Below are 24,197 nucleotides of genomic sequence, written 5' to 3'. Positions count from 1 at the left end.
TCATGACTTCCCGCCTTTAAATTCCCCCTTTCTCCCGTGTGACGGACCCTCCTGGTATGACTTAAGACAAAACTCTCCACCCCAGCACGATTCTCGGGAGAGGCGGTGGGTGTTGGTGGTGGTCCAGACAGGAGGCATCTTTCATCCTGCCCATGTATGGAGCTTAGGGTGGTAGGTGGGAGGGCACAGAGCTGCTCTGGAAGGGACATGGGGGTGACCAGGTTCCCATCTTCCTACTCCTTCGCCCTCCTATCCTTGACCTCAAGCCCTCCTCTCCTGCTCCTCCAGGCCGAGGTGGCCCACCAGCAGGCCTCTGCAGCCCCGGAGTGCAGGGTGGCAGCCAAGCTAGGTCCCAGCACTCAGGCCCAGCTCAGGGCTAGCAGAAGGGGCTGTGGCTAAAGAACCTGGGGCCAGGATGAGTGAGGGGAGGATGCACAGCATGGGGAGGCGGGATGTAGCCCGAATCCTCAGCTCCAGGAGCCCAGAAGCCGTGGAGAGCGACCACTGCCCTCTCCACACCACGAGTTGGATGCGTGACCTAAACACTGACACTGGAGAACAGACAAGGTGAGAAAAGCCACCAGTGACTTGGCCAGGTGGAGCCTAGCCTTGACCCAAACCCATCCAACTCCCAAATCCCGGCTCTTCCTAACGGGCCACCCAGGTTCAATGCCGAGGCTCCACAGTAGGACACATCTCTCTGAACACCTAGTAGGTAGACGCTGTCAACGTCTAGTTCCCTTGGTCTCTTGTGCCAGGTGTTCAACAACTGCTGACTGAAGGAATAGCTGTTCCCAGGGCCCCTCTTCCTAGCACGTGGGTAGCACGGCCACATGCTGGAAAGCAAAGAGGTTCCAGGGTGATGACTGATTCCCTAGATCACCCATTCACGTGGGGCCCTGCCCCTCGAGGGACAGTAACATCTTTCTTTGTTCTTTTTGCTGTGTTTTTAGATGATCTAATGTTGCAAGTCCCCAGGGCAGAGAGGCTGCCAGGCAAGAGAAAGGAGGCCCAAGGACACCTGCTTGGCTTTCAATAACCTGGTTGCATCCTAGGCTCCCGCTCAAGGCAATGCGCACCCCGGCACTCGCACATGCAGGCACGCAGGCTCCTTCTAAGTCACCGCCCTCCCCTGGCGCTTGCTGCCCAAGTCCAGAAGCCCATTTCCTTTAACCCACAGGCTGCAAGTGTCCCAGCCCTGCTCCCGGTCTTGGCGTGTCTGCAGGCGCCCAGAGAAGACCCTGATCCCACCAGTGGTCCCCAGCCACCTGCAGGTCCGCCAGCACCGCCAGACGGCCTAAAGGTGGGCGGCCACCAGGGGCTCCAGAGGGTACCACCCCTGCAGCAATGCTTCCCCACCCCCAGCTGCCTGTCCTCGTCCTCACACTGGTGCTGGCAGATGCCCACCCCACCAGGGAAAGGGACTGACATTGAGTGTGCATGGCGGGGCGGGGGGGGGGGGGTGGAGACAGACACACATTTAACATTTCCTTTCAGCCTGGAGAGGTGGAGGAGGGACAGGTAACCTGTTCTACAGGTTAGAAAACTGAGGTTCAGAGGAGCTCATTCAGCATGTGGTACAGCTCGGATCAGCCAAGGTCTGTCCAACACTAAAACCTACGCACTTTCTTTGACGCCACTGAGAGGCCTGACCCCCAACCTGAACGCTAAAGGTGCAAAGGAAAACCTCTAACATCCCCGTACCTGACGCTCGTCGGCTTGATGGATCTTATTTAGAAACCAACATGAGAGATGTGTGGGCAATGGAAACCTGCCCCCTCCTGTACCACTTTTAACTTTTCCGAGCAATTCTGCATACTTATGTTTACAGGAACAATCCATCAAGGCCTCAGACAGGCTTTGTGGAATTTTTTTTCCAATAAAGGCCATTTGATCAATGTAAACCTAGATCTGATTGAGTGGGAAGGCTTGTATTTACAAATTAGCAAATCAAAATCATTTCCATGTCTAATTTTTTTTTTAGAAAAACAAAGATATGTTATGGAACCTCCACGCTGCCACAGAAGGACCCCAGGAAGAGAATCACCAGGCACAGCTGAGGTTAGAAAAGTAAGAGCCCAGCTGTGGGAGCACATGCACCCTCTAGCAGTGAACACTAGGGTGGGGCAGGGCCAGGGTCACCGAGAGGCAGGACAGCCTGTTCCTGGCGGCACACCTGTGCTCCTGGCGGAGGAGGAGCTGGAGGCTGACCTGCTGGCCTTCGCACCAAAAGCCGCAGCAGAACCTCACCTTGCCCGGCCGGCGTGGCTCCGTGGTTGAGTGTCAACCTATGAACCAGGAGGTCACGGTTTGATTCCCAGTCAGGGCTCATGCCTGGGTTGTGGGCTCGATCCCCAGTGGGGGGCGTGCAGGAGGCAGCCGATTGATGTTTCTCTCTCATCGATGTTTCTCTCTATCCCTCTCCCTTCCTCCCTCTAAAATTAATGAAAAGATATTTATTTTAAAGTAGGAATTTTTAATGATGAATAATCTCCAAATGGCCATAGCAGAGCATTTAAAGTAAGCTCAAATGCTCTGCTATGGGCAGGACCCTATGTAACTACTAGTAACTGCCCATGCATGAAGCCAGCCTTGCCAACAGCTCAAACAAAGGGGAGCAGGGAGGAGTGGGGTGGACCACAATGTTTTTAAACGTCGGTGCCAGTAGAATGGAAGCCACCTGGAAATCAGAGCTATGGCCAGGGGAATGTAACCACGCCACCCAGGCCTCCGCTTCCTTATCCAGGAGAAAGGGATCGCAGCTGGGCTGCTGCCCTCCTGAGTTTGTTGTGAGAGCGCAAATGAGAAAATGAAGGTGGAAGTACTGGGACTAGGGAGGCATGACACAAATACACGGGTTATTGTTCACCCAGACCCGCAGAGCCTGGGATTTCTGAAGAACACTGACATTCCCCAGCAATTAAGTCAAATTAACATAATTCAAACAAAGCATCTAATTTTAGCTATGTGTAACAATTCCCCCTCAGCAGCACCCACAGGGCTGCCGCTCATGTGAGCAGCACCATGCCAGAGATGCAGGAAGGAAACCAAGCCACGCTGACAGCCCTATTCCCCAGGCAGGCACCAGACGGCAACTATTTTCGCAACGGGAAGAGGTGCTCCTGGCTGGCTTCTCAGGCATCCAGCAGCCGAGCCATCCTGCTGGCCCCGCTCCTCAGAGTGTCCCCAGCGACTGAGGAGGGCACAGCAACCACAACACCCCCAGGATCAGAGGCAGCAACTCCCCTGCTGGAGTGGAAATCAGAAGCAAGGTTCTTCCAGGGCACCAGTCCTACAGCCTCAGTCTTCCCGTCTGTGAACTAGGAGCAGTCATGCCTATTCTGTCTCCCTCCCTCAAAGGATTGTTTAAGAAACCAGCAATGATTATTCTCTGGGTGTGTGTTTAATGAATCACCAGGTCCTGGGGATGCAGAGATGACCGAGGTCCAGCTTTTGTGCACAGTCTAGCAAGGAGAACAAGCATTTAACCTGGGGCTGGCATACTGCACTCAAGGCCAGATCCAGCCCGCTGCCCGTTTCTGTATAACCCACATGCTAAGAACAGTTTTCACATTTTTAAATGGTTGGGGGAAACAAAAAATAACATTTCCTAACGTGGAAATGAAATAAAACTCAAATGTCAGCGTCCACAAATAAAGTTTTATTGGAATACAGCCATGCCCATCCATTTGTGTGCTGCCTATGGTGCTTTTTTGCCACGATGACAGAGCCGAATACTCGCAACGGAGACTTAAAAATATTTACCATCTGGCCTTTTACCATAAAAAGTTCACCCAGCTCTGACTTAAACAGATGAGTGCTGTGAGAGTGAGATGAGCAGTGCTAATGGAACACAAAAGAGGGGGCAATGATTTCTGCTTAATGAAGTCAGGGAAGGCTTCCTGAAAGAGGTGACATTTATTCTGGATTTCAAAGATGAATAGGAGCTTACTGGATAGCCAAGGGGAGAGGGGTTTTGGACGTTGTGTCCAGCATTGGCAGCACAGTAGAGCATGGGGATGGAGGGGGCAGGTTCTGGGAGGAGATATGGGAGCATGTAGGAAATGGCCCAGCACATATTTAGAGGAGATGAAGGAAAGGAAGGAAGAAGTTAAAGCTGAAAAGATGGGCTTAAGTCAAGTATGAAAAGTGCAGTGTACCTACACTGAGGCTTTGTTTGTTTGCTTGTTTGTTTATTAATCCTCACCTAAGGATATTTTTTCCATTGATTTTTAGAGAGCTTGGAAGGGAGAGGGAAAGACACAGAGAGAGAAACATTGATGTGAGAGAAACACATGGATTGGTAGCCTCCTACATGAGCCCCAACCAGGGCCAGGGATTGAGTCTGCAACCAAGGTACATGCCCTTGATCGGAATTGAACCAGAGATCCTTCAGTCTGTAGGCCAAGGATCTATCCACTGAGCCAAACCAGCTAGGACAAAAAAGCGTTTCTTATTCCTTCTTTCCCCAAGGAAGAAGCAGAAAAAAATAGTAGACAACTAAGATTAGACAGACAGACATATGCCATCACTCAAGGGGCAACCAGACCTTGCACCCAAATAGCACTCAGAAGTCTGAGGTCCAGGCCCCACACAGCCATAGCCTTGCGGAGGTCCCTCCTGCCACCCAGGCCTCAGTTCCCACCTACAGAAGGAGCAGCTGCACTTGATGCATGTGCCCCAAAGGCCAGAGGTGTGTGGAATAAACTGTGTCCACACCAGGCCACTCACAGCCCATCGGGCCCTGAACACTCCCGAGCTGCACGTGGCTCCAAAGAGCACTAATTAGGGCAGTGGGACGAGGACCAGTTTGGAATAATCTATCCAGGGCACAGTTCCTTCCACCAGGCCCGGGGAAGGCTCAGGCTTCTGTGCCCAAACCGAGCTCCCTGGCAGCCTCGTCCCTCGCAGAGGCGCTGGAGGGTCCTGAATCACCGAGACCCTCCGCCCGCAGGCAGAGGGCCACAGCCAATGGCTGCACACTCTTCCTCGTGCCGCCTTTACTTGGTGGGGCTGTTTCCATGTGGAACAAAAGGACCAAAGTCCCTCTTCCCTTCTCTGCATCCCTCCCACCAGGTTGTGCAAATAAATAAATAAATAAAACCATAGCTCATAAGGGCTAGATTTTCTCACCAGGGCCAGAAGAGCCAAGCCTGGGGGCCTGCTTCTAGTATTTGCTTGGCCACTGAAAATAACTATGTGATCTGGACAATCACTTCCTTTCTCTGGACAGTTTCCCCATGAAGGGGATGGGGCATGAGATCTCCAAGGTCCCTTCCGAGATGCTACGTCAGTGGCCTCCTCCAGGCCCTCCACAAGGCAGATGGGAGAACAGAGGCCCGGGAAGTGGGGTCACCCTCCCACGCTCACCCAGGCACTATCTAGGGACAGAGTCAGGGCCATCCTTAGTTCCTAATGGCCCCTTCCTAAGGCCCTGGCTGCACCCGCCTGTTATGTGTGTGTAACTATCTGTCTATCTGTGTGTCCACCTCTATCTTTATCTCCCGACCTCTGGTGCTGGCTCTTTTGGGAGGAGTGCATGCCTCCGCTCCCCAAGTGGGAGAGGTGTTTTATCTCACAGAGTCCAGGCAACTGACAGGCAGCGTTCTCGCCCAGCTCTAGGCTCTGTGTGAAGTGCTGTTAAATGTTTTTCACTTTTTGCTCCTCATCCTTCCCCATTTAGGCACGTTATCTATTTGATTTTGTTTAATCCTCACAATCGCCCCAGAGACTGTAAGGTGAAGGATTTCAAATCAGGCAGCCAGTGTGTGAACCCCAGCCTGGCTCTGAGCCAATGGATGGCCTGGGGCAAGTGACTTAACCCTGCTGAGCTCTCCAAGGTCCTCGCCTGGACAGTGGCTGGTGTGTGGCCCCTGTGCGGGTCACTGCTGCCCTTGCCTTCCCTTCTCTCTCTCTCAGTGGAGAGAACATCAGCCACCCTTGGCTGGGCTTCGCTGTTTTCTTGCTGGTAGCTGGGTAGGCAGTTGAGAGACGAGAAAAACAGAAAACAACACGAATTTTAATCCACAACACCCTGCATCTGCTACTACCGCCTGCTTGTTATAAACACTGGGACTGTAGAGAGAGAGGCGGCCCAAGGTTCCCGCTCCAGCTCCAGTGCCTCTTGGAAGCTAGCTGGCATCTGGAACCATTTTGGGAGAGTAAAACACACTCAGTCTTCCTGCGTCGTACTGAACCGGGGACCTGACCCCCACTGCTCCGCAGGGCTGTTGGGAGGACACGCTTGGCGATCCGAGCTCCAGGTAACGATGGCTCCTGTCCTCATGGCATCCACTTCCCTGCTCCCAGGGCTCTTTGGGACCTAATTATTCTGCGACCCCTGGAGAGGGTTCTAGTTCAACAACAGCCCAGACCTAGATGCCCCTCACGGGGCCAGCCCTCGCCTTCCCCTCCCAGTCCCCAGAGCAGCCAGTGAAGAAAACGGGACTGGTGTGCAGCACCTGGGCTGCCCTTGAAGCAGTGAGCGCTGCCTTCCAGGGAGAAGCGGCCGGTGGGCCAGGGACTGGAGCTGAAAAAGCACTTCAGTTTGGAGCTCTGACCTCTCCTGAGAACACTGGCTCCTTAGAATCTCGGTAAGTGACAAAGCTGGCATTTTCCCAACATGGGCAGTTCACCTCTAAAAGGGGAGTCTCTGAAAAGCCAGGCTTGTCTGACAGGCCGCACTGTGCAGTCTATCCCGCAGCAGGTGCCCGTGCTCGGGGCCGTGGGTTTGCCTGGGTCTGGCTGGGTCTGCTTTCCAAGAAAACGCAGGAGAACGGGCTGCTCCAGCCCCTCCCCCACTGGAGTCGAGGCTGCCAAGCTCCACAGGGAGAAGCTCGCCTTGCTCACGACCTTGAAAGCAGCTCTGAGTGTGACAGGCCCAGTCACCTTGCACTGAAAATAGAAGGGGCCCTGCCTCCTGCTCTCTCTGTTCACCTGGGGCAGGTCCGCTCTGCCCTCCCAGAGGTCACTCTTTGTTACAAACGTGGAAGGAGGCACCCTCCTGGCCTCCGCGAGAGGTGTGGAGAGTCCCAGGGGAGCCGGTGACACAGGCTCCGTAAAAACACACGCCCAAAGGGCCGGAGCTGTCCACCTTGAGCACTGTGACCTCTAACAGCCCACGTGGCCCCTGCACTTGACCAGGACGGTTTCCTCTCCTTGATCTGCCCAGGGTCAGTGTTGTGGAAATAATTCGTTGGATGGGGTGCGTGTAAAGGGGCCGAACCCAAACCCTATCCTTGGTGGTCTTTCACACTTTTGCTGACACCCTGGGCCCTGCAGTCTGGTACCCATTAGATCTGGGCTCCAGGACGACCTCCTCCACCCAGACTTCCCTCCCAGCACACCGTAGGCCAGGGGAAGCTAGTTGGCATCTGGAACCATTTTGCCCGGTGGCCTTGTAAATTCACAGAATCAACAGAATTACGGGTATCCCAGGGGAGGCTTAGAATCCCCTTACTTTAGAGGTAGGAAAACTGAGGCTCAGAGAAGCATCCAAAGCAACCCAAGAAAGTGAAAAGATCTGGAACTCTTGATCCAGGGTCTGTTCTTTTCATCCACAACCAACGTAGTCAAAGCTCACAGACTTGAGGGAAGGAAGGAGAGGCTCCTACGATCCAGAGCACACTCAGGCTCTGGTAACTGAGAAATACAAGACAGTGCATTCGTGTCATCTCCTGACTGGATCCGCAGGACTTCGTTGAGAGTGTCATTAGCTTTAAAAGGCCTGGGAAACTCCCGGGGCCCTCGCAGGAGCACCATCTTACCAACCTCCCCTCAGGGCAGGCACCCCTTCGGTAGCATCTCTGACCCAGACTCAAGAGAGCTTTTCGGAGGAGGTGAAGCTGGGCTGCTAAGGATGAGCAGGGATTACCAGCCGAGGGCAACCTACGGCCCGCGGGCCGGATCCGGCCCGTTTGAAATGAATAAAACTATTGAAAAAAAAGACCGTACCCTTTCATGTAATGATGTTTACTTTGAATTTATATTAGTTCACACAAACACTCCGTCCATGCTTTTGTTCCGGCCCTCCGGTCCAGTTTAAGAACCCATTGTGGCCCTCGAGTCAAAAAGTTTGCCCACCCCTGGATTAGACTGAGCTCCAGAGAGAAGGGAACCGCAGGAGAAGGTGCAGGAGCCGCAGAGCAACACAGACCCTGGGAGCGGGGAGAAGGACCCAGGGTAGGCAGATCCTGATGACCTCGGAAGCCATGGGAAAGGGTTCGACATTATTCTAAAAGCAATGGGAAGCAACTGAAAGGTCTTATGAAGGGAAGTGACAACTACCAAAGTGCATCTGAAAAGCCATGACTCTTGCTGCAAGAGAAAGCCTGGGCTGGGGGACAAGACCAGAGGAGGTGACCGCAGGACTGAAGCCTGGCAAGAGCAGTGGCGACGCACGCAGGCGATGGACGCAGGGTGGGGAAAGGTGAGTTTGTGGGAGAGATCGTCAACGTTCTTCCTGAAGAATCTAACGATGGTGTAGCTTTTCCCTTGGTACAGAATCATGAAGAACGTTTTTCCCATCTGCCTCTTTTCTGTCCTGTCCTGTGTGGGACAATATTGAAAGCATGCGGGTTAAAGTGCTAAGATTCAACCACACAGCGTGTAGCCCAGATGTCCTTCAAATAAATGCAGATCTATCCAAGAATGAGGTCAAAAGGCTATGACACATACGACAAGCAAGAAGACAATGTTAAAAGAAAGACAAACCTAAAGCAAATAGTGGAGCACGGCTGCTGGAGAACTCTGCCCTAACATGGCTCCCTGGCATCGCTCAGTGTCGGCAGGTCGGCATGGGCTCTTCCAGCGCGTGGTCCTAAAGCAGAGAAGACTCCGGGACTGAATCCATCGCACGCCTGGCCCCTCCCGAGGCATCCTACGGCAGGCCGGGCAGAACCTGAGATCCGCGGGCAGCGTGCTCATTTCAGAGTGGCAGACACCAAAGCAGCTCCTTCAGACGGCATCAAAGTGAACTCGCCCATTGCCACGCCAAAGGAGAATCTAACATCGCCATAAATTCAATACACCTCAACAGGCATCTCGGACTCTGAGGCTTTTCTGACTTGCGCTGTTCCCGATTCTTCACTTTAATTGAAGTTTCACATCAGGCTCCCGTGTCTCCACAGTCTTTCCTAATTCGTTTAAAAAATTGGCAGCGATACTAAATGAATACACTCAACCTGGAGGTGTAACCTTGACGGAAAGGAACGCACTACGTTTAAAGTATACACAACGTGAGAATTTAGCTCAGTGGGCCCAGACTTTCACCTCTTAAATCTGATTTAACTTTCAGAAGGAAAGCTCTGGTGGCCATATATTTTTAGAGATCTTTTATCCACTCAGTGCTCTGGGTGCAGATGTGTTTCTGTCACACACACCCCCCGTCACCACTGCATCCACAGCATACTCATTCCCACGTCTTGATTTTATGGTTGCACCAGGGTGGGAGATGGGCGTGAGTGGGAACTGAGGCCTTGGGCCAGGCATTTATTGAGAGCTTACTACATCTCAGGTGCTTTACATGTTAGTTCATGTCATCCTTCCAACAACCCTGCATGGTTGCGTGGTAGACATTCTCCCCGCTTTACAAATGGCAAAACAAAGGCTTAGGGAGAGTAACTGAACAATTAGTCCAAAGTCACCCAGCTGTAACATGTGAGCCAGGACACCAACCCAGGACCATCTGACTCCACCTAATTCCAAAGCCCTCATCTCTTCATGGCTGCTTGGACTTCACAATCAAAGATGACCTCCTGACACACAAAAGTCCTCTTAATTTTCTGGTCCCACAAGCACGCCAGCATAATACGGGGAAGGGCGGCCCAACCTCACCTGGGATTTAGGAGGCAATGTTTAAACTGAAGTCCAGGGTTTGAAGTGAAAGATTCAGCAGACGGGAATCTCTAAGGGCAGAGAACGCACACGCACCCTAAGCAGTGGAACAAGTTCAGAACACAGCAGAGCGCAGCACGTAGGAAAGAAAGAGAGGAGATGGGACAGGCCGCTGTGGGCTCCACAGGGGCGCCTGGGAAGTGACGAGCCTGGGCTTTATTCTAAGGGCAGTTAGGAGACCACTGAAGGATTTAAAGGAAGGACTGTCGAGATCTGATTTGCATTTTTGGAAGATGGCTCTGGCGGCAGAGTGGAGTGTTAGACCCAGCACACACACATTTTCAGGTTGGTTAACAATGGACAGCTCCGCATGCCAAGGCCTGACTGCCCAGACGTTCGGGACCATGCTCCAGCTCCACTTGGAGCCAGCACCTACTTGGCTCTAGTCCACGTCACCTTGGAATTCTTTATTGGGGGAGTGACATTATCAATAAATTCCAGCTTTCATCTCCAGAAGACACACAGGCGGAGAGGACCCAGCCATGCCCTTTGACAGCAGGGCATCCCTACCTTGTCTTCTAATTACATTACATTACATTTTAAAATTACATTATATCTAAATGCATTCCTAGTTTTTTTATTAGAAGCATATTCTTAAAAACATATTTGTTCAAGCATCATCTGAGTAATTGCATAGCATTTCACCATAAGGGTGATGAAGCCAAAGTCATTTGTTTAGGAGGCAAGGCGACCCTGCTCCTAACAGCCCATCTCCTGCCCCACGGGCTTGCCCTCCCTGCCGGCATGAGCATCCACCAGTCAGATTCCTTCCCTCCCACAGGACCCTGGGCGCTTTGTCACGTGCATGTGCCCTATTTAAAGCCATCACTAGCCCAGCAGGCATGGCTCAGTGGTTGAGCATCAGCCTATGAACCAGGAGAGTCATGGTTTGATTCCCTGGTCAGGGCACATGCCTGGGTTGCAGGCTCAATCCCTAGTAGGGGCATACAAGAGGCAGCCAATTAATGATTCTCTCTCGTCATTGATGTTCTCTCTCTCTCTCTCTCTCTCTCTCTCTCTCTCTCTCTCTCTCTCTTCCTCTTTGAAATCAATAAAAAATATTTTTAAAAAATAAAATAAAGCCATCACTCAAAAGATCTGCACTCCAAAAGAGTTCGGGCTTGAACTGACTGCCTCTCCTCTCCACCATGAGCCTGACAAGTTCCCTGATATTTATGAACATGGCTATTAGCTCTCTCCCTCTATCAAGTCAGAGCCCCAAGAAGCTGCCTAACTATATATTCATCAAAAAAGGAATTATTATTTTCTTCCTCACCTGTTCCCCCTCCCCTTCCCACCAACTAACTACCCAATACCAAGTCAGAAATGAGGTCCTGTAGACATTTAATTACACACACACACACACACACACACACACACACGCATGTTAACATGTCAAAATGAAACCTACAGCTTCATGCTGGACTACTTGCTTGCACCCACTTTATTACCCAGAAAGACCAACTTTCTCAACCACCCAAATATCTCCAGTTTGTCACCTGCTCTCCATCCCCACCAGCTACCCCAGATCAAGCCAGCCAATCCTTCAGCTGGGTTATCACCCCTCAGCTTCCAGATGCCCAGCTCACCACCGCATCACCCATGCCCCCCCACACCCCCACACCCCCGCCAACCCATTTCTTCATGGGAGGCAAGTAGCCTTCTGCCTGGAGCCCCTCAGGGCTGCCTCTGCCCTTTGGACCCAGCCTGGGCCCCTGTCTCGGCTCCTTCTGCAGCCTCGTCCTGCCCTCCCTCACTCTGCTCTCTGTGTTCCAGCTCTTGGGCCCACAGTTCCTGGACCATTGCCTCTTCCAGACCTCATTTGCTCACCCCCCACACAAGCTCTTGCCTCAGCTAAATGACCTGCCCCTTGTCCACCAGGCTGACCACTAGCAGCCTATGAAGAACCAGCCTCCATCCCAGAAACCTCCCCAGCCCATCCCCTCCCAGGCCCAGTCCAGAGGCCCTGGCCAGGTTGACTTCCCCATGGGACTGACCACAGCACTAAAGTCAACTCATTACTTGCCTACTTCTGTTGGGGAATTGGACGCAGAATAAGTAACAAGCGAATGCAAATCCTCTACTTCCTCACCTCTTTCCTTCATCTCCGGGTTTGCTTCTCCTTTACGTTCCATCATCTTGTTCCTGTCAGTCAGCTAGCACCGGGGCTCTCCACGAAGCTCCCAGCAGGCTCTGTGGTGGGAGGTGGGGCAGGTCTGCTTGTAAGAAGCCCTCTCCCCACAGATGGTTCTGACACTAGCAGAGCTGAGGGCCCATTAGGACAGACCCTGCAGGGTCTCTTTTCCTGCAGGTCTCACTTGGTATTTGGGGCTGTCCCTTCAATTTCAGGATTGGGAATAGGAGTCCTGGCTCTGGCCAGTCCATAATTAAGTGCCTCCTTGCCTCTTCCTTGAATGCTTCCTTTCACTCTGTCCGCTCCTCTCCCAATTCTACTTTAATGGTATTCTGTGCCTCCTAATCTCCTGTGCCAGTTCTCTCCCTGACTGCACTGCTCTCCATGGGCACTACTTAACCCACTTGACTTCATGGGGCAGGAAATGAGACCCAGGGATCCAGGGGCTGAACGTGAGAACTTCGGGCAAGAGCCGGGCTGTGCTCATCTTCTACTCTCACCCACCCCTGACACACCCAACCCCAAGGCCGGCTCCTGGCAAGCACATCACGTAAAGCTGGGGGCCTCAGAGGCCCAGGGGTTCCTCTCCATATCAAGCAAAAATCCAGTATCTACTCAGTATCTATGTGTGCAATGTCAGAACAGCATTAAACAATTATATGGAGGAGATGCTGACGAAGATAGGTAGAGAAATCTCCAAAACAAGAAGTAGGGGGAAAGAGCCATTTTGTGAGACAGGAGAGCCAGACACAGAGCAAGTGACCCCAAGGACTCAGTTTTCAGTGGCTCTGTCATCTGGCCTCTTGTCTTTACCCATGTGCCTGGACAAGGTCCTGCCCATCATATGGGCCAATCCTGAGACCACAGAAGAGCCTGTGGACACCCCTGTTCCCACTGGAATCCAGACTCCAGCGCTCTGTCCTGAATCCACATCACCGGCCTCCACTGTGCTGCTTGGACTCTCCTGAGGGTCCAACAAATGCCTAAGGCGGCGGCCTAGTGCAGAGGTCGGTGAATAAGCTTTGAAGTCAGGTGGGTCTGGGTTTGAGCCCGGCTCTGACCTCATCATAACCCTCTGATGGTCCTTTGAGGGATCCAATGAGGTAATGGCTCCAGGGCATGCGGCTCTCAGTAAATACAGACCCCACCTTTGGTCAACAGAGAAGGGTGCTTTGCAGCTATCATTGTCAACCATACTCTGAAATGGACTGGAATGTATTAACTGAAGCTACCTAGTATATTAGCACCTTAGCAAAAACTCAGAGAAATATTCTCTGAGGGGAAGCCTCCAGTCACATTTTTTTAAAAGTTGCTTAAAAAATAATAATAACTGGCTGGCCAGTGCATCTTGTTTGCTTTAGCTCTGGGTGTCCATAACACAAGTTCTCCTTTCTTGCAAGATGCATCATGCTTGCACTCCTAAGGTGCACAGATTCTCCCTGGAGGAGTCTGACTGCCCATAGCACCATGTGTTCCATTATCTGTGATATTCCACAGCCCAGACTGGTCAGTCACAGCCCTCACCGCAATGGTATTCTCAGAAAATTTAGGAACCACTATTTTTTTGAGAGAGAGAGCGAGAGAGGGAGAGAGAGACATCAATTTGTCGTTCCACTTATTTATGCACTTATTGTTTGCTTCTTGTATGTGCCCTGACTAGAGATCAAACCCACAGCCTTGGCGTACCAGGAGGACACTCTAACCAACTGAGCTACTCAGCCAGGGCTAGGAACCACTGTTATGTTCTCCTTTTGATATGCAGATACAATTGCCAGGCAGGACTTTAATAAAGCCCATCTCAAAGTTATAGACTGGACCCATGTAGATAACTAAGTCTACGATTATAAATCTTGTCAAAACAGAAAATTCATTCCATTCCTGAAAATGAAATGAATGTATGATTTAAAGTCCCCTTTTCTCATTTACCATCCCTGCAATAATAATGTGCTGGCATTCCCAGCAAATACCGAGATTTCATACTCAGAGAAATTCAGGCTTGTTCACTACATGTAGCTGATAAATGCAAGAGCTGAAACCAGAACCATCTGACTCCTGGCCTAATGCTCTGTAAGACATAGATTTTTAAGCTGTTTTTCTTTTTCTTTTAATATTTTGTATTGATTTTTAAAGAGAGAGGAAGGGAGAGGCAGAGAGAGAGAGAGAAACATTGATGGGAGAATGAAATATCAATCTGTTGCCCTCCTGCACTCCCACTACTGAGTATTAAGCCCGACCAGGAATTGAACCAGGAACCTTTTGGTGCACAGAATAACGCCCAACCAACTGAGCTGAACTGTTTTTTTCAAGAGCCAAAAATGGAGATATGGAGTCAAGCAAAGCTTATCAGCCTTTTTACAAAAACTTTATGATGATGACAGACTTTGCTTTGGTCAGAATAATTCAGGGGGGAGGAAACCAAGATGGCGACATAGGTTAACGCCGGAGATTGCTGCCTCGAACAACCACTTCAGAGATATAACTAAAGGACAGAACAGACATCATCCAGAACCACAGGAAGGCTGGCTGAGTGGAAATTCTACAACTAGGAGGAAAGAGAATATCATACCCAGACTCAGAGGAGGCGCAGTGCTGAAGTGAAATACTCAGGTGCGGAGTGCGTGAGGATCGGGCTGGTGGCGGAGGGCGCGGTTGTTGTTTTCAATCGGGAGGGAGTTTCAGACTCTGTGCTCCAGATCCGGGCAAGTCTCTGGGGACCCAGACTCAAACGGGAGAAGCGGGACTGTCTGGCTTCGGTCGGAACTCGAAGGCAGCTTTCTCTCCGAGGTTTGCAGCAGTTGCTGGGACTCTGAGAGGCAGAGCCCCTAGGGACGGAACTGAAAGCAGCCATAACTGCTCGCTCCGCCCACCCTGTTGATCCCCTGGGACCCGCCCCGCCCAAGCCCTGCACAGAACCATTTGCCGGATAGCCTCAGGCAAAGGCTAGATTAGCACCGCCCTAGAGATCCAGCACAGAAGCTCTCCCACTGCAGACACAGCTGACTCTCATAGCCAGTTAGCCTGGAGGTCAAATTACCGACAACAATCAAGGCTTAACTACAAGACTGCACACAAAGACCACTAGGGGGTGCACCAAGAAAAGATAAAAAAATGTGGAGACAAAGAAACAGGACGAAAATGTCAGAAATGGAAGATATAGAGCTCAAAACCACACTTTTAAGGTCTCTCAAGAACTGTCTAGAAGCTGCCGATAAACTTAGTAAGGCCCTCGAAAAGACTGGTGAGACCACCGATAAACGTAGTGAGATCCTCAATAAATCTAATGAGACCCTTGATGTTGTGATAAAGAACCAACTAGAAATTAAGCATACACTGACTGAAATAAAGAATATTATACAGACACCCAACAGCAGACCAGAGGAGCGCAAGAATCAAGTCAAAGATTCAAAATGCGAAGAAGCAAAAAACACCCAACTGGAAAAGCAAAATGAAAAAAGAATCCAAAAATACGAAGATAGTGTAAGGAGCCTCTGGGACAGCTTCAAGCGTACCAACATCCGAATTATAGGGGTGCCAGAAGATGAGAGAGAGCAAGATATGGAAAATCTATTTGAAGAAATAATGACAGAAAACTTCCCCTACCTGGTGAAAGAAATAGACTTACAGGTCCAGGAAGCACAGAGAACCCCAAACAAAAGGAATCCAAAGAGGACCACACCAAGACACATCATAATTAAAATGCCAAGAGCAAAAGACAAAGAGAGAATCTTAAAAGCAGCAAGAGAAAGAAACCGAGTTACATACAAGAGAATACCCATACGACTGTCAGCTGATTTCTCAACAGAAACTTTGCAGGCCAGAAGGGAGTGGCAAGAAATATTCAAAGTGATGAATACCAAGAACCTACAACCAAGATTACTTTACCCAGCAAAGCTATCATTCAGAATTGAAGGTCAGATAAAGAGCTTCACAGATAAGGAAAAGCTAAAGGAGTTCATCACCACCAAACCAGTATTATATGAAATGCTGAAAGGTATCCTTTAAGAAGAGGAAGAAGAAGAAAAAGGTAAAGATACAAATTATGAACAACAAATATGCATCTATCAACAAGTGAATCTAAGAATCAAGTGAATAAATAATCTGGTGATCATAATAGAATCAGGGACATAGAAAGGGAATGGACTGACTATTCTTGGGGGGGAAAGGGGTGTGGGAGATGCGGAAAGAGACTGGACAAAAATCGTGCACCTATGGAAGAGGACAGTGGGTGGGGAGTGAGGGCGGAGGGTGGGGCGGGAACTGGGAGGAGGGGAGTTATGGGGGGGGAAAAAAAAGAGGAACAAATGTAATAATCTGAACAATAAAGATTTAATTAAAAAAAAAAAGAAGAATTCAGGGGTAAAAAGAACCAAGTCTTCCAAAATCAAATAGAAAGACCAAGAAAAAAGTCTGAACCTATTAAAGGTAGCTTCTAAGTCAATTCAAGCCATAAATATTCGCTGATGGTTATGTACAAAGACTTAGATTTTGGCCTCACGGAGCCTACAACTTAGTAGAAGGGAGGAAACAAGAATGGGTGTGATACACACACACACACACACATGCACACACACTGGAAAAAATGACATGTCGACAAATAGCAGAGTGTAGAGTAAGACTGACTGGGGTGGAAGTGAGGAGGGACATTCAGGAAGGCGTCTTAAAGAAGAGAGTGATGGGCTTTGGCATTGATGGAGGAAGAAATGGATAAATTTCTGATTTATCCAATCAGCCTTACAAAGGCATGATTAAGGCAAAGCATGGGAATGAGTTAACATGTGTGAAAAGAGCCTGGCACACAGTATCCATTCCCCAAGCTTGCTCATTTTTATTGGAAGATGGGGGAAGGAGGTCTTAGATTGAGTTTTAAAAAAAAAGGCATTGCTATCTTGAGAGGAGACAGGCAGAACTGGTGAGCAAGCAGTCTGCTAGTTTGCTGGGATGAGCAAGAGAAGAGAGAAGTCCCAGAGGCTGGCTCGAGGTCCCCTTGACAGAGAGGTCACTTGCTCCAGGCTCTGAATTTCAGCTTCTGCCCCACTTTAAACAGCAGCTTTGGGAAGCAAATGATGTGCAAACCATATAGTTCAGGACATAATTAAGGGCATAACATCTCTGCCCTCAAAAACCTGCTCTCCTGGTCTGGCGAATGGTGGGGGGGGGGGGCGGGAATGACAGGAGCACCCGGAACAGCATCCCCCCACTGCCTCTGCAGCAGGGCGGGAGGCGCTGGGTTGGAAGATGGACACACAGCAGGCTGGAATATTCCCACATCTTCAGCCACTGCAAGCACCTCCCAGAGCTCAAGAGGGGCAGGGCCACTTCCACTTTTTGAGGTTCCCAAGGTACTAAAATAAGAAGAGAAGCCAAAGCAGGGTTACCAACGTTGTATTTTTAAAGCTTGCAATGAATAAATTAATACGTTTAGTAATGAACACGGAATGCAACAGAGTTATACTATTCAAAAGCCAAACGAATATCAATTCATGTTGCGACATATATTAGTGATGTCATTTAGCAACGGAACCTGGGTGTAAAGATGTGTGATGAACACCATTCTCCTTTTTAAAAATATGTTTTTACTGACTTCAGAGAGAGGAAGGGAGAAGGAGAGAGAAAGAGAAACATGGATGAGAGAGAAACAGCAGATAGGTTGCCCCTGTATGCCCCCTACTGGGGACCGAGCCCACAACCTCGGCATGTGCCCTGACAGGAACTGAACCGGTGACCTCTTGGTGCATGGGTCAACGCTCAAGCACTGAGCCCCACCAGACCAATCTTTCTCTTTGATCTTGTCAATTTTTTCTTGGATTAAATGTATAAACTTATTTGGAGATAACAACAGAAGTGTAAATTTGAGGACCTTTACAAATGGGACAACATGGGCCCACATGACCCTCCTTCTACCATCCTGGTGATAAGTGATACGGCTGGCCCAACCACTCCAGTCTCATGCAGGTCTCCTCATCTCTCTTCTGTGGTTCCAATCACTGGATCAACCAAAGACATCTCTGCAGTCCAGGAGCAGGGCCTGGTCCAGCTGTGCGAGGAAGGCTGAGGGCCCTTCTGGGAGCGCTGCATACACTGGAAGGGCTGCCAGCACCGCCTGCACAGCAGAGTGGTGATGGTCACTTCCCACTCTGGGGATTGCTTTTTCCTTTCTGTGCCTCCTCGGCTTGGCTCCCTGAGGCCCTGGGCAAACACGGCTGTTGTTCCAAATGGCTAAAACCACTTGACATTTAGTGCAGCAGAGACCCTGCAAGGAAATAGCTACATGCTCAGTGGTAGAATTCAGTGCACCAAAAAATTAGATGGTTCCACTGCCTGCCTTCAAATTTCCATTGCATTGCAGATGATTAGAAAAGAAGGCAATATCGGGCTTTCTTCAGATCCCCCCAAATGCAGCCAATCAAAGAATGTATTGTTCACCTGAACACATGCCTATGACCAAGACAACATCCAGGCATACAAATATAGATCCACTCACTCAGGTTCATTTACTGCATGCCCACAGTTTGACAGGCGCTGAGCTAGGCATTGAGTACACAGCTACGAATAGGATATGATCTTTTCCTTCACCAGCACCCGAAGATGACGTACATGGAACAGAGAGCTCGATAAACACTATCCCAGAGTACTTAACTGAACCTGCAGGTAGTTAACCTTAATATAGCTGAGCCCTGGCTGGTGTGGCTCAGTTGGTCGAGCATTGTCCTGTGCACCAAAAGGCTGCTGGTTCGATTCCAAGTCAGGGCACATACCCAGTTTGTGGGTTCGATCCTGGTGGGGGCACATGCAGGCAACCAATCAACGTTTCTCACATTGATGTTTCTCTCCTTCTCTCCCTTCCTCTCTCTCTAATACATCAATAAAAAACATTTTTGAAATAGAAGAAAGCAGGGCTGAGATGCCAGCTCCCTTCCTTCCCTCTCTGACTCCTTCACCTTTTCATCCTCTCCTTCTTTCTTTAATTCTGCCCCTCTTCCTCCCACCCACTCCCCCCCAACCCCCCCCCCCCTGTCCTCCTCTCCTAACCTCAAGCCCTGGTTAAACAGAAAAAGCACATGCTTTCTTATGCCCAAGGCTTCCTCAGCCCTAGAAAGCTGTCGTTCTTAATGCAAATGCATGCTTTCCTCGTGCTTTCCAATTTATTTATTTCCATCCAAACCTTCAGAAGCAGGGGGACTTATCAGTACATGTCATAAATACTGGATTTTATTCTCTTTTTCTCTCTCTTAAAGCTGCAGCTCCCCCAGCAAGCATCGGACGAGGATGGTGCTACACAAACAGAAAACTGAATGAAGCCCCAGAAGAATGGGGGCATTTCAGAGCTCCAGAGTTTTAGCTCCGTTCCCTGTGTCAAGGTGGTTTCTATCTGTGTCAGTCAGTGCGTCACAACATCAGCCTCCATCCCCCGTGGCACAGCACCCCTTAGCAAGCGCCTTCCCACACAATTTCATCAACTGTAAAACTGCAACCACCATTGATGTTACAACCATGATGATGTCGACAAATGGGGAGGGATGCGGCTCTGCTCAGCCAGTCCCCGTGAAGCGGGTCCCCATGGGACGAACCCCTTTCCCTTTAGTAAATTCAGAATGCTCATTGCTTAGCGATATGTTCATATAAATTATCAATTCACTGGAATAACATGTTTACTTGCATGTGTGACGCTCTTTCTTCATTCTGATGTCAGGATGGTTCCATAGCATCCCCATAGTCTGTGACCAACCGTAAAGTCCTCAGCTGCTTGATTTTAATATACTTTTCCTTGAAAAGCAACTTCGTTTGTGAAAAATGAGTCTTAGACTTCACCTTCAATTTACCCCCCCCCCCCCCCGCCCAGCCATCTGTTTACCGAGCCCCTCTATGCGCTTCCTCCACCTGCTCTAAATATCCTTCTCTACCTCCCTCACCTTTCCCTCTAGGGCCTTCCTCCTTGTTGTGATTTTGCATTTTGCTATAAATTTTAATTCTATTCTCTGGAATATTCTCTCAAGGCCATGCTGATGGCTAAAAGAACTCAAAATCATCACGAAATACAAATGTACCATATCCCTTTTGACCCAAAGAATCAGCTTTAAGAGTTTATAACATTGCTAAGAATTAAGCTTTCCTGATTATTGTTGTATCAATCATAGCACCCAGAATATTGCATAAAATAATGAAAATCTGCATGGAAGAGCTCTGAATGCTTACTGACGCAGTATGCTGTGACCAGCTAGTAAAACAACATAACGCAACCCGGGGGAGGGGGGGTGAATATCATTATCTAGCACTGAAAATGGAAATAAAGTTGACTAAAAACGTCAAGATAAAGACCAAAGGAGGGAAAAGAACCTTGAAGTTGCACTTTCACATGCATGTATTGCATGCAGTCATGATTCGGAGTTACATTAATGGGTGTTTCGTAGAATGAAAAGAAATCAAAGAAGAGAATGAGGGAGAGTTCTCTTTGGGCTATTGCTCAAAAAAAAAATATTTATGGTATCAAAAGCATCAAGGAAGAAGCTTGAGAGCAAGAAGTGGGATAAAAACACTGAGTGAGCAGTTTGGAGAGAGGGTTGGCACGGCTCCTAAAGCAATAGGCAGGGATGGAAATCGAGAGCGTGCTTCCTAGCAAGAAGTTTTACATTTGTGCCAAGACAGTGGGTGATCACCGTCAGCTATAACCAGACTCCCCCCTGCCTGACTCACAGGATGGGCTCTGGTATTTCCGACCCCAGCAGCAGGCCCGGGTGGGGGGAATCTCTCAGTGGCACCCACCCAAACTCTGATTCACCATCGGTTTGGGGAAGGCCTCTTTTTTGGTCCTGCTAAAGGGGTGGTACTTTTGTGAAACTACTGTTTACACACAAGATGGCAATCCCTTGAGGGAGGAGGGGCTGCCTTTCGAAGGGGTACAGGAAAGCCCAGGTGCATTGGTTACTTCGGTTACAATCAGAGCACAGTTCTGCCCTGGGTGCCTCCTCTTTAGGAAAAGGCTGGATGCTGGTCCTGCTGACCAACTGGCCAGTGGAGTGGGACCCACAGGCAGCCTGTTCCCCACAATCCGCGGTCGACCACAGGGTCCCACTTTTTTTCTCAGGGTGAGACAACGTCAGGAAAAAAATGTTTCCTTCTTCACCAAGACCAGCGCCTCTGCCCTGGAACCCCGAGGGGCCCTTCTCCCCAGCAGGAAGGCTCACGGGCGATGCTCCACATCGACTTCTTTGGGTTAAAATGGCTCTCGTGAAGCTGGAGCTCAGCCCTGCCTCCATTTCTCAGAACTGCACCGCAAGCTCCTGGCCTCCTGGCTTCCTGGCCTCCCGGGGTGGGGGGCGGCCTTTAAGCACCTCTGGTCCGGAGCCCTCTGCCCAGTGAACTGCCCCTTCCCTTCAAATCCAAGGTGTTCCCCACCAGCTTTTCTCACCAAAGGTGTTTCTAAAGGTGCTGTGAGTCAGGGGTAGGAAGACCCCAGCCCCAGAAGGAAAGTGCTGAACACGGCAATAGTTACCTAAGAGCTCGGATCATGGTGGGGACATAGCTCGTCTCCACGAAAAGGCAGACCTGTTCTCTGACCAGGCCGCGGGCCAGGCTGGACAGCACCCGTGTCTGCTTCCAAAGGAACTTCCCCTCCAGGCCAAAGGTTGCTAATCTAAAGTGACCGCACGGAAGACGTTGCCAAATGCCCCGGGTCATGCCGCTCTGCGCCGTCCCAGAGGGTTAGGAAGGCGCTTCCTGGGCTCCAGAAGGGACAGGGAAGGGCAGGAGCCCCACTTGTCCGGAGACCTGGGAACGATGCTCTCCACGCCAGAGAGTGGCTTATGGGGGCAGCGCCGGGCAGAGGAACCTCCGGATCCCGGGGCCGCGTTTACCCAAACCAGCTTCCTTGGAAAGTCAGAGAGGCGAGAGCCGAACGGAGCAAGCCCACCAGACCCGCCGGCCGCGGGGAGGCCGGAAAAGTTCCTCCCGCACAGCGCGGGCCTGCCGGCAGCTGTCCGTGGTGCTGAAAGGTGCCCGCGGGCACCAGCGGGCGGGCTGCTGCGCGCCTTCCGCCGCCCGCCGCCCGCTCTGCCCTCCAGACTCCTGCCCCGTCCTCTTCCCCGCCGCACCTAAGCCTCTTCCTCTTCCCTCCTCTCCTCTCCTCCGCCCGTGCCCTCCACTCTCGGGCCCCATCAACTCCGCCGGCGCCCAGCCCCGCGCCCCCGGCTCGCCCCGGGTCCGAAGAGCCCCTTCCCCAGCAGCCACCTCCAGCCGCCGCTGCCGCTGGACTGCCGCCTCCGCCCCCTCGTACCTTCTTCTTTCGGTCGCGGGAGCGGTTCCTCCGCTTCCTGTTTTCCTCCCTCTCCTTCTGCTCCTGAAGGGCCTGCGCCTCGATGTCTTTGATTTTCTTCAGCTGTTTGGCCGCTTGAGCCATGGCGGGTCGCGGTGCCCAGGTCCCCGCCTCCCGGACCCCTCACGCTTGGCGAGGCAGGTGGCGACAGCCTCCCGAGGAGGAAACCAGGAGTCTCTGCTCGGCGAGGGGGGAGCTTCTCTCCCCGCCGCGGGGAGGATGCGGCCGGGCCGGCGGGGAGGTGGCTGCGAGCCGCGCGGAGGGCTAGGCGCGCCGCGGCTGCCGGCGGTCCCCGGATGGCGCCTCCCGCCGCGGCCCGAGCTCGCTGGCCAGCGCCCGGGACGGGCTCTGGGCTCGGCCCCGCCACCTCCCTCCCTCCGTCCCCCCCTCCCGCTCTCCTGCGGCGGCGGCGGCGGCGCGGGGGGAGGAGGGCGGGAGCGGGGAGGCGGATAGTACTGCGGCGAGCGCCCGGCGGCGAGCGGGCCGCGGAGGGGACGGACTCCGGCAGTTAACGCAGGAGGGCGCGGCGGTGGCCCGCGACCCGGGGTCCCGGGCGGCCCGACGAGGCTCGGCGCCCGCGCTGGTGCATGACGAGCGCCCGGCTGCAGGCGGGAGGCCGGCCGGGCTCCCACCACTGCAGTGCCGCCGCCGCCGCCAGACGCACGCACGGGCTCCACGCCGTCGGGCCGCGGGGAACAAAGCCGGCCGCTCCACCCGGAGCCCTGGGGAGCCGCCGAGGACCCTGCCGCGGGCGGCCTCGCGTGCCCGGGGACGAGGGGAGGGTGCGGCGGGCCCCGCGCCGAAAGACCCCGCGGTCCGGCGCGCCTGGAGGCGGCGGCGGAAGCCACAGCAACGCGGGGCGCGGAGGCAGGACCCGCATGGCTAGGGAGGGGCGGGGGCGGGCCTGGGGCGCCCCCGGGTGGCGGCCGCTGTGGGGTAGCGACCAGCCAGCCTCGGGCCTCCGCCTCCTTCCCGCCAAGGGCGCTCGCCGAGGGGCGCGCGGGGTGCCAGGTCTCCCGGGGAAGGGCCCGGTCCTTGTCGTTCGCTTAGAGCTTGATGTGCCCCTTTCAGGCCATGTGGGCCTTTTATTTGCATATTTACCAATTACAGATAGAAAACGTGTCCAAGATGAAGTGAGCGGTTTCCTTTGGTTCCCGCTGACGGTAGTGCAGCTAGGTTTCCGCACCGCGGGCCGCCCGCCCCCATTCCCACAGTCGCACACACCCTCACTCGGCAGCGCCGCCTGCAGGGGGATCGGCGCTGCAGAGAGCACACCTGTCTGCTTGGGTAACAAACTGCGGGAAGGGGACGGGGTCTTAAGGTCATCTAGTCAACTCCTCGAGTAACAGACAGGAAAACTGGGTCAGGACTAGGGAACCGCGGCCGCTGCAGTCTGGTGCCGCTCCCACCCGCATCCGGTGGGTCGGGCCTCTTCGTCCACGAAGGGCTGAAGAGGGGTTTGTGGGAAACAACACTTAAGAATTGGTGCAACCTGCCCTAACCGGTTTGGCTCAGTGGATAGAGCATCGGCCTGCGGACTGAAGGGTCCCAGATTCGATTCCGGTCAAGGGCATGTACCTTGGTTGCAGGCACATCCCCAGTAGGGGGTGTGCAGGAGGCAGCTGATTGATGTTTCTCACTCACCGATGTTTCTAACTCTCTATCCCTCTCCCCTCCTCTCTGTAGAAAATCAATAAAATATACATTTTAAAAAAAAAAAGAATTGGTGAACCCTAAGAAACAGTCTGCTTCCTTCGGCCTTCCTAAGCTAGGAGCTTGATGCATACATTAAACTAGCCACAGAGTAGAGCCGAGAAACTATCTCCACTCTACTGTGCGGAAATGACTCTCCACGCGCTC

General features: G+C 51.9%; 1 protein-coding gene across 9 annotated transcripts in view; it reads right to left on the bottom strand.

Moving 5' to 3' along the window:
* Positions 1–22,988, bottom strand: part of ANK1 (ankyrin 1) — a 211,453-nt gene extending 188,465 nt beyond the window's left edge. For 3 of the 9 annotated variants that reach the window (XM_059685307.1, XM_059685311.1, XM_059685314.1), the window contains exon 1: positions 22,299–22,988. In XM_059685307.1, coding sequence (XP_059541290.1) covers positions 22,299–22,421 — 123 coding nt within the window. In that variant the 5' untranslated portion in view covers positions 22,422–22,988. The remainder of the gene's footprint in view (positions 1–22,298) is intronic. The other 6 variants (XM_059685305.1, XM_059685313.1, XM_059685306.1 and 3 more) reach the window with 3 other exon arrangements.
* Between the last annotated feature and the right edge of the window lie 1,209 nt (positions 22,989–24,197).

This window comes from Myotis daubentonii, chromosome 2, assembly GCF_963259705.1.
Source record: "Myotis daubentonii chromosome 2, mMyoDau2.1, whole genome shotgun sequence".
In the NCBI taxonomy this organism is placed as follows: Eukaryota; Metazoa; Chordata; class Mammalia; order Chiroptera; family Vespertilionidae; genus Myotis; species Myotis daubentonii.
This window is presented reverse-complemented; position numbering and strand designations above follow the sequence as displayed.